Consider the following 10,488-nt stretch of genomic DNA (forward strand, 5'->3'; position numbering starts at 1 on the left):
TTGTACCAACAATAGACTCATCAAAGTTTGACGCAAACTTGAACAAAGGCAACAATCAGAAGCAACAATACAGTCCAACAAGGGCATGACAGAGTTTTCAGCAGAGACATCTCTATTATGATAACCTTGGGTGTATGTGCTGATACAATGTGTACGCTTTGCTTTATGAGCTGTAACCGATGAAAATGCATTTGACAGCCTTGGCCTCAAGCTATTGTCTTAACTGAGAAAGAACACGTGCATATGCTAGGCATCTGAACACTCATGTGGCCAGCTTACACCTTGTCCATGCTTCAAAGGTGTGATAGTCTTTAATGACCTAGTTGATGACCTGCTTAAGACTTAATTGACACACATGATAGCATCCAACCAGAATTTATGCGGCAAAGACTTCCGTTTCATCATACACTGTGACATCTCCATTAAAGTTCTATTCTTTCGTTTTGCAACACTATTCTTTTGTGGCGTGTATGGCCTTGTGCACTAACGTATGATTCCAAGAGATGCTAAAATATCAGCAAACTCACGGGACATGTACTCAACCCTCCTATTAGTACGGAGAGTGAGAAGCTTGTGTCCGCTGTCATTCTCAACCATGGCAAGAAATTGCTTAAGCAGTCAAAGACATCTGACTTGGGTTTCAAAGGGTAAACCCAAGAAGGTCTGGTGAAATTGTCCACAAAGGTAACAAAGTAAGAATCCCAATAGATACTGTCCACATTGGTCCATACACATCACTATGAATCAAATGCAACTTATGGGATGCACCAACACTCACGTCTTTTGTGAAAGAAGATTCAATGCATTTTTCCAAGTAGGCATCCCGCACAAACATGTTTGGACAATGCATGCATCTTTGGGAGATCAACAACAGTATCGTGTGAATGCAATCTTACCAGACTGCCTTAATTCAAATGTCCAAAGAGCTCATACCACAAATGAGTATCTGAAAGCACAGAATCCTCTACTGCAAGTGTTGTAGTGTTTGTCTCTTTGTCATAGACATCAAGTCTATACAGGCCCTGTGCCAAATGTTCTAGTGATAACAATAATCATAGATGGCACAAAGATAATAGTTGAAGTAGCTTTAGAGGATTTTCTTGATCCTTGGAACATACAAAACGTCCTATAGAGAGACAAGGTCACCTATGCTTTAGTAAATTCAACTTAGCCAATGCCCTTCATGGCTAACATGCATTATTGGCACAAGTCATGTGCCCCCCTTCGGTGCATTACATAGAGAAAGAAACAACTTCTTGCAAGAAGTGATGTGCTTAGAAGCACCACTGTCAAAATACCATGTGCTGCATGCAAATGAAACTACCATGCAAGAATCATAAATGGAAGGATTAAGCATCACAGTAGCATGGAACCACAAAAGCCCAATCATGATGAGCAATATTGGATGATTCATCCTTCTCATGAGAAGAGGAAGCATGAGTAACTTCAAGGCTAGATTGCTTTTAGCATTCAAAGATATGATAAACTGGTTTGCTGCAAAATTTGCTTCTCTTTTTCTTTTCTGCATTTTTGTTGGCATCCAAAGTATAACAAAAGTTGTGTTCGGGTTTACCACTAGGCTTTGATGTTTTTGCATTACCTTAGGATGGTTTGCAAAAGCCTAATCACTAGAGGTAGAAGCATTCCAACTAGCACCCCTTTGTTCCTTCTGCAACGATAGAGTAACCAGTTGGTCAAAGCTGTAATGGTTGGGATTGCCCATGTCAATTAACCTCAATGTGGTAGCAAATTCTTGATATGAGTCTAGAAGTCCACTTAGCATGGTGGGCACAATCTAACTATCCGGCACAACCTCATCAATGTTGGCCAATGCTCTTTGAAGTCATTGACCTTTGTTAAATAAGCATCCATACTTTCCTCTTCATCCATTTTCAAACCATCTAATTGCTTCTGCAGATATGGAACCTGTGCTTCATTGCGAATCTGATACAAAGAGGCTAACTCATCCCACGCATCCTTCGCAGTCGTGCAAGGTCTGATGTGAGGGATTATCATCCTCTTAACTTACAATGCAATCAAGGCATGAGATCAAGCATCTCAAGCATCCTATTTTACCTATCAAAGGCACTCCCGTAGTGGCCGGTGCAGTGGCAACAGGTGCCTATGATGGAGGTCTCACCTCAACCTGCAATAATGTTTCACAAATTCTTGGCCACGAACATGACGCATCATGTATGGCCACATGGGGTAGTTTGCGCCATCAAGCTTGTCTTCAGGAGCAAGCATGTTGAAAAGGTCATTGTTTGCCAAACAGATTGAATCAAATAACAGCACTAGGCAAGTGCAATGTGTACTTCTGACCACACAAGATCAATGGCCTACACAAAATCTGAGGACCAAGAGATGTGCTGCCTACATATGCTGCAATCAAGATGACGTGCAATGCAAACCCAAGGCATGAAGGCAAATGTGCCTAAGAAAGGGCAAAGCACGACCAAAAACTCTGCAAAAGTGAACTGCACAACAAGTGCAATAACTGCAAAAGTTCTGACTGAAACAACAATGCACTGCAAGCTAATGTGGCTGTGCAGCTCCTTCCAGAGAGCTTCAAGTTGCATAAAACACTTTTGAGCTTCTCGGACCAGTCGGAATCAGCAAAACAGAGCTAAAGTGAACCTCAAACTGAGGTGAAACTTACAATCCAAGAAACTAGTGCAAAAACATGTCGGCTTCTGGCAGTTCCTGTAAGCAGTGCAATGCTGAGAAACTCCTTAAAGCTGCTACTGGAGCAGGCGCACAGGCAGAAAACTGCAGCAGAAAGTTGTAGATGCAATCACACAGCAGGAAGGAGGCGCCAGACAGCTTCATATGCAGTCGCAGCTCAGCAAATAGATTGCTGCAGGTGCCAGCTGGACTTAGAGAAGGCGACTAAAGTTGTAGAACTCCTTTTCTCGCGACAGAAGTCTTCTAAAACAGGCTGGAAATGGATAGGGCAGGTGTGGAACTCTACTCTGATACCACCGGTAGCTTGTATGGAAGCAGTAGAGCAGAAATACAGTTGCTAGAAGGTCAGATATGGGCTGAGTTATTGCAGCAGCATTCAAGTGCAAGAAGAAGTACAATTGAGAGTGCTAGAACATCACTTTGAGGGCTATAGCTAAAGCCCTAGCGATCAACCCATGGGGCAAAAATTAAGTATAAGGGTTGACTTTATACAAGGCAACAAATAGTGCACAATGTGCATATTAGCACACAGCCTAGCCTACAAGGCCATACTAGAGGCTTAAACCTATCATAGAGTTGTTGACAGGAAGCCCTATGCAGGTCTCTTTCTTTTCTTTCTTGGGTTTACTACACTTTGTGGCATGAAATCTTTGAGATGTTTCTCGTGTTGGTCTCCTTAAAGGGGCCTTTGAAAGCCTTTTGAATGGTGATATTTCAATTTTCTTGGCACCCTGGAACAATGTGTGAGGGGTGGTCCGATCATTTTTGGAGGTGTTACTGGAGGCCAAGAGCCACTGTTGTGAGAGGCGAGGAGTGGGTGGTGCGCGGACCTATGAGACAATGGACCTATGACACGATACTACAGAGTGCAAGGATCGTGCTTGTGGGTGCTAGAAGTCATGTGAATCGGAACTAGAAAGGAAAGAATGCCTCTAAGAGAAGACTAAGGGAAGGAGTACTTAGAGAAAAGATTAGGAGAGAGAACAATGCTCACAACAGACAATGCAAAAGACAATTAACGCAGAGGAGACTCCGCGAACGAGAGCACATCATAGAGTGAAATAAAACCAAGTTCACGAGTCCACCTCGAAGATAGAGCAGCACAAAAAGCTCGTAGCTCCAGCCAAATGAATAGATCCCCGATCTCCTCTCTTCACTTCTTGTTTCATGGACAACAGCTTATGTGTATGACCTGTAGCATTGAATAGGGCAGCCCCAAGCTGTGTGAAGGTATCGTGCATGACGCATTGTTGCAAAGGCATGGACCACTTTGCCCAAGCCTACGTGTCAGTGAAGGACATATGATCAGCCATATCTATAATCTCTCCAAACTCCTCAAACACTCTGCAGACCGTGATCTTTGAGAGATTCCAAGGATGCCATTAGTGTTGTGGAGGCCTGGGTGCACAGGCATTTGTAGCCAAGGTCTCATGCAAAGGAATGGTAAAAATATAGTCCACATCCTCCTCTTCCAGGTTAACCGGAGACCTTTTTCTCTTGAGTGCCTTCAAAAGTCACATGTAATCTTCCTCCTGCATCTATGACTATGCGACAATGGAGAATGACTTTCTCGATGATGAAGCTAGATAGTGGGACAGCATATCATTCTTATGAAGTAGGGAGCAGTCAGCAGGAACAGGTAGGGTCCTCCCTCAAAGATGATAGGTCCAGGACGAGAGTGTCTGTAGTACTGAGACTCGCCGCTGCTGTATCTGTGACATATGTAGTACAGGATCTCTGAGGAGGCGTGAGAGTTGAGGGCTACCTGAGCGATAGTTGTGGGGCCTGCACATTCGAAGAGGGGAGCATATGCGTTGTATGTGCTATAGGCCCATGAGCTGTAGCAGGAGTGCTAGTGGAGCCCATACCCAATGTAAGATTCTAATCAAATGGATGGACCGTGTGTGAGGGACTCTCCGATCTAGGCTCCATAGGAAAAGTAGTATCAACATGTGGAGATGTTAGAACTTAGAGCAACATGTCCCATATGAACTGGAGAGCCTAGTGGCTCGAGTGATTCCTCTTCCTTGTGGACTGCAGAAATAATGGAATCAGTGACCGTGCTCACCACTGGGGTAACAACAATAAGGCCAACAGATGGGGTCACCAGAGAACAAGAAGTTGTAATAGCATTTGAGGAAGCATCTAGCAAAACAGTGTGACTCGCCACCTGTACAGACATCACGACCGATTGGGGTCCCACCGTGATCGCCATAAAGTGTGTGAGGGGTGGTCCAATCACTTTTGGAGATGTTACCGGAGGCCAAGGGCCACTGATGTGAGAGGCGAGGAATGGGTTGTGCTTGGACCTATGACACGATACTACAGACTGCAAGGATCGCCCTTCAATGCTCATAACAGACAATGCAAAAGATAGTAAACATAGAGGAGACTCTGTGAACGAGAGCACATCATAGAGTGACATGAAACCAAGTACGCCAGTCCATGTCGAAGGTAGAGCAGCAGAACAATACAACAGGCGAGCTCATAGCTCCAGCCTCTCTCTCTCTCTCTCTCCTCTCCATCTCCTTCCGAAACCCCGTACAATGAAAGAATGAATGAATGGATCCCCGATCTCCTCCTGATCTCCCCTCTTCACTCTTGCCTCCCTCTAGCTAGAAATCTCCCATCCTTTCTCCTATTGGCTATCCCATGCACCTTGGCCTTGCACTGCTCAGTCTCTTTATGTCTTCTGTGACTGCCAGCTTCTCCCCAATTGGAGCATTGTAACTACTCCTTGTGCACCGCTTGTGCACCACCTGTCTCTGACAAGGTGCTTCACTGCGTGAGATGAAGACATGTAATGTGCACCGCCCTGTGCACCAGTCTAGGCTTTGTCTCAACTCTCAAAAGAATTAAAGGTTGCACTCCACATCAAACAAAATACGGACAAAGTAATAGGACAGGAGAAATGTAACGGATTCCCAAACCATTAGCTATGATATTGAATGATGGAGACAAAGAATCTTCTATATATAAAAATGAACATGACAAGAACAATTGACAGACTCTGAGAAGGGGCTTCACTGCATAAGAACTGACAGCGAGGTGGACTGGGTGAGATAACATGCTTGTGAGATGTAACTCATTGACGCGCCATGTACTGGGGGTGATAAGATCCACCAAGCCACCAGGTTGACTATGGGACCATGTCCATGGCCCTGACCAGGCCGACCATGTGACCATGTCCACCCCTTGACTGGGTTGGGCAGGTGACCCTGTCCATCATCCACCAAATGGTCTTGGGTAGTCTCTGTATCCTACAACAAAAAACACTTGAGACTGCTTGCATCATGTTCAGGTTTACTCTTTGAGACTTCTTGCATCCTGTTCAGGTTTACTCTTTGAGCCAGATCCTAGTTTTTCGATGTTACACATACATTTCTAGACTCCAAGGGGTTGTGCTTTGTGTAGAAAATTATGTTCATAACATTGGGTCTGATATAAACATAGAGTTTCTCATAGATACACAAGACAGCAGGGATTTGCTTTAGGTTGAGGTAAGGATTCATAAATTAAGTTTTAAGGGGCTGCCAGCTGTTCCAGAATCCAGGCCACATTAGTGGCCGATTCCTGACCTTATATATTATAATTCAAGGATATTTGAAGGAGGGCTGTCTTCAGTTGCAAAAAAAAAAACACTAAAGAAGATGCAAGTATGTATGGACAAACTGACTTATTTGTTAGGAAGTGTGATTCATATCCAATGGTGAGCGTTGAGCCGTCAAGGTTAACGAGATTTTTTTGAAACAATGCCATAATTAGTTTTTCAAGGTTCATGTAAGAGCAGTATCAATTTTAGGGATGTGTGCCATAATTTCTCTTTCTTCTAACATAGAGCACATAATTTGAAATTACTAGAAGCCTGACAATGGTTCATTGGCTAGCGATGCAGGGTCAAGAAGAGAGAGTGATATTCATCTCCACGGTAGTGACAACAACAAAATCAGCAAAACTAAGTTTTGAAAATCAATTTGGTCCACATATTGGTTTCTTGAACAATGAGAAGCGTTTCAACGTGTCAATCACAAGAGCCAAGGTACTATCGTATAAGACACGCAACTATATTGTTTTTCAAATTTTTTATTCCTTAATGTCCTAATCTTCCCATGCACAATTTTTTATTTGAAAGTTTTGAAAACTGAGAAATGCAGGTTTTTAAAAGGCTAGTTCCTTTGAAGAACGCTAAGTTTATCTTTATCAATGTTGAGCAGGCGATGCTTGTTGTCATTGGCCACCCATTGGTGCTCTCTCAGGACAGAAACTGGAGGGAGCTCCTTCAGTACTGTTTAGCTCATGATGCTTTTCGTGGTTATGGAAGTAAGATCTTTCCAACCATTGCAACCCCAGGATTTGCAACACAGGACATTGACTTTGGTGACTCAAATGATGACATAGAGACATCCAGAGCAATTAAAAAGCTTGCAGAGCTCTCTTTATTGGGCATGGGAGATCTGGATAGGCTTTATCCTGAATCTCTGGATTCTCTGTATGCAGGAAGCAGTGAGGATTTGGAGTGGAGGGTAATGCTTTAAATTGTTTGGACATGATGACATTTAAATGTTACATTAAGATCCAGGCAAATCAGGAGTTAGCAGTATAAAATGCATGCATTTCTGCCTGCATCGCATTGAGCGGGCTGGAAGACAGCTGAACGTCAATTCATTTATTTAATATTCAAAGGTAATTCATATCAGATTTAAAAACCCCTGGCAAGAGCATCGCCTATGAATAAATCATTTTCAGGAAACGTGAATTGGCCGCTGTTCCACCAAGGCAAAAAGATTGTTTGCTGCCCATCAATTGGGGCAAGTGGAGATCTAGACGAGGAGTTACTCTTGATCCTGATGAACACAGAGAGGGCCTAGAAAAGAGCCATTTGGCTCTGAATTGCTAAAGTGAGGAAGATAAGAGGTGTGGCTACAAACCACCAAACAACATTGATGGATACCATCGCCAATATCCCAGAGCCTCAATCACACCAATGAGAAATTATATGAGGGGTCCTTGGCTTGGTCTGGTACCACAGGCAGACTCCATTCAGGTAAGGGTTCCATCTGCTTCAAGTCAATGGATCCTGATGGGCTGTCACAAACTGCTTCATGAAGGCACCCATGAATGGAGATGAATTTGTCCGCATGATTCACTGTAACCTCCCAAGAGCTTAACCCCTGCACCATTGGGCTGTAGACATCTCTTGGTTGTGGGTTGAACCCACTTTTGTTCTGAAGAGTGTAAGGCTTACTTGTCACTTTTGTTTTGCCGACATGCTATTATCATAGGCTTCTCAGGAGTGATGGATGCCATGGGCTGAATACCCCAAGAACCTGTGGTCTCACTTCTTTAGAATAACTTAACTCCTGGACTCAAGTTATCTTCTGCTGCTTGTTAGCTGAGGCGGCTCACTCTTGACTGTTGACTGAAGAGGCTCTGCTAGCTTGGCTTGCTGCTGAAGGAGATGATCAAGAAGAAAATGGTCCTTTTATGAGGTTGAACTATTGGTGGTTTGTGCTAACCAACTGGCTAAGTTGAGGAGTTTGTGGACATATAGTCAACGCTGATCTTTTCATTGTATTGCTTGCTGGCTCTCCAATTGTGGACCCTATGGCCCCAAAGACTACAGGGAAAACCCATGAATATAACCCTAAGCAGGCGTGCAACCTAACCATTGCGTACTAGTACTAATGCTTCGTTCTGTCTTACAAAGGGCTACCTGATTGGCATCATGAATTATGTAACCTAACCAACATAATAACAAAGGAGCTAAGCCAAGTGAGAAACGATGGATTTGGCACTTCTTCTCTAGTCCTTAAGGATTGTACAATTTATCATGGACTTCCCAAAATGTTGACCTAACTCAAAATTTTCCACGAAGGAAGCTGTGTTTCTTTTACATCTCGGCGAACGAGCATGAGAGTCGAAATGATAGTTTTATGATCAACTTTTGTTGGGGAGTGATGTATAAGTTGGTCTTCAATTTGGTTCTCCATGTTGTTTTTTGGCTTTGAGATGCATTCAGTTTGAACTTAGGACACAGGAGGAAACGGATGATAATTGAATTTACTAAGCCTTCGCCTTAACGATTAATACCTAGCCAATAGGTTACCATAATGCTCGTATTGAGGTTTCAGTATCTTATCTAGTTTGGCCTCTACAGGATGAGTTGTTCACCTTGACGAGGGTCACCCTTTGCAAAAGCCAAGGTATGCCTTGTGAAAGTGGAGCGTCAATTTGGGGATCATATTTTCAAGGCCATTTCCTTGTGAGTAGAGGGTCAATGCTTCTAAGCCACTCCATTTTATTTTCAAGGCCTTGCAACTCGATTTTCTTGTGAGAGTGGAGCGTCAATGCATCTAAGGACACCTCCAAGAACTAGAAACAAAACTACTCGTTATTGACTCTAGTCAAAGTGGAATGTTTGAATGTCATTTTTAGTTCATTCAGGATAATCCCTTGATTCTATAGTGTAGACCACAAAGTTTGGAGAATCATTTTTATGGTTGGATTCAACCTCCCACCCATTGTTACATACCTATAGCGTGTCCAAAGGATGCACCTCGATGAGTCCAGATTTATAGATAGTATCCCTCTTCAATACCTCTTTTCCGCGAGACAAAATATGAGGGTATTCGTATGCACGAGTCACACAGTGGCTTATGAGTAGTAGTCTATAGGTGGAAATAGTATTCCTCTTTCAAAACATCTTGGGTTGCGAGATGGGCAGGGACAGACACACATAGATTCTTGAGATGACCACATACTTGTATCGGTAGTTGTTTCAATTCGAGGAGTCTCCTTTGGTCCTTGTAGCTCGGGAGGCAGTGAGGGATCAAGTTTCGACAGTGGTCCTGTCAAGCTTGAGTAGATAGCTAGAGGCACTGTTCGTTGATGAGGAGCTATGGAAGGCCCTCAAGGGCGAGCTTCAGCAGACAACTACAAGCACCATTCGATGATGAGGGGCTATGGGAGGTCCTCAAGGCCCTCCCACCTCAGAAATGCCCTGGGGAGGATGGATTGATCCTGGTCCTTTTTCAGAGTTTTGGGGAGTATATTGTCACCCCGCTGAGGCAGGCTTGTCAGGAGATCTTTGACTCCAGCTCAATTCCTTAGTCATTGAGTCAGGGCTGGTTTTGTTTGATCCCGAAAGGGAGGGGGTAGGTCACTGGTGGAGGTCATCCTTTTGGATACCGCATACAAGATCTTAGCCAAGGTATTGAGCTGTGGGTGCGGCCCTACCTCTTGGACATAGATCGACTTTGTTCAGGAGTGCAGCATCTTGGACATCTTTACCTCTTGGAGATGGTGGATTGGGCTCGAGAGGGGTCACAACCTTTAGCTATCCTTCTCCTAGATTTCGAGAAGGCTTAGGACAGGGAGGACTGGTCTTTCTTGGAGGGAATCATGCTCAAACTGGGCTTCTCAGACAAATGGCACACACAGGCAAGGCCTTCTCTCTTTCCCTCTTGGTACGACAGGGTCATCTAGGGAGCCCTAGTCAAGTGCTTATTGGCACACACGGGCGAGGCCTTCTCTCTTTCCCTCTTGGTACGACAGGGTCATCATCCCTTGCCCCCTTCCTCTTCCTCTTCGTAGTTGAGGCGCTAGGCTACTTTCTACGCTCCTAGGCTGCAGGACTAATCAGATGAGGCTCCCGATCCGGCAGGAGGAGCTGTTGGTTTTAGAGTTAACAGTGATACGGCCATTTGTGGAGGGATCAACAAGGAACCATGAGACAGTTAGGAGAGCTTTAGCCATTTATTGTAAGGTTGTTGGGGCTCAAATCAACTGGATTGAATCATTGTC

General features: G+C 44.1%; 1 protein-coding gene across 5 annotated transcripts in view; it reads left to right on the plus strand.

Moving 5' to 3' along the window:
• LOC147885298 (putative RNA helicase SDE3) overlaps positions 1-8,169 on the plus strand; it is a 132,275-nt gene extending 124,106 nt beyond the window's left edge. For 4 of the 5 annotated variants that reach the window (XM_087396936.1, XM_087396938.1, XM_087396941.1 and 1 more), the window contains 2 exons: positions 6,581-6,724; positions 6,900-8,169. In XM_087396936.1, coding sequence (XP_087253062.1) covers positions 6,581-6,724; positions 6,900-7,220 — 465 coding nt within the window. In that variant the 3' untranslated portion in view covers positions 7,221-8,169. Of the gene's footprint in view, positions 1-6,572; positions 6,725-6,899 lie in introns of all 5 variants that reach the window. The other variant, XR_015543501.1, reaches the window with a different exon arrangement.
• The last annotated feature ends 2,319 nt before the right edge of the window (positions 8,170-10,488 follow it).

Source organism: Dipteris shenzhenensis, chromosome 25 (genome assembly GCF_047967505.1).
Source record: "Dipteris shenzhenensis isolate YYH24624 ecotype China chromosome 25, Dip_SZ_1.0, whole genome shotgun sequence".
NCBI classification, from domain to species: domain Eukaryota; kingdom Viridiplantae; phylum Streptophyta; class Polypodiopsida; order Gleicheniales; family Dipteridaceae; genus Dipteris; species Dipteris shenzhenensis.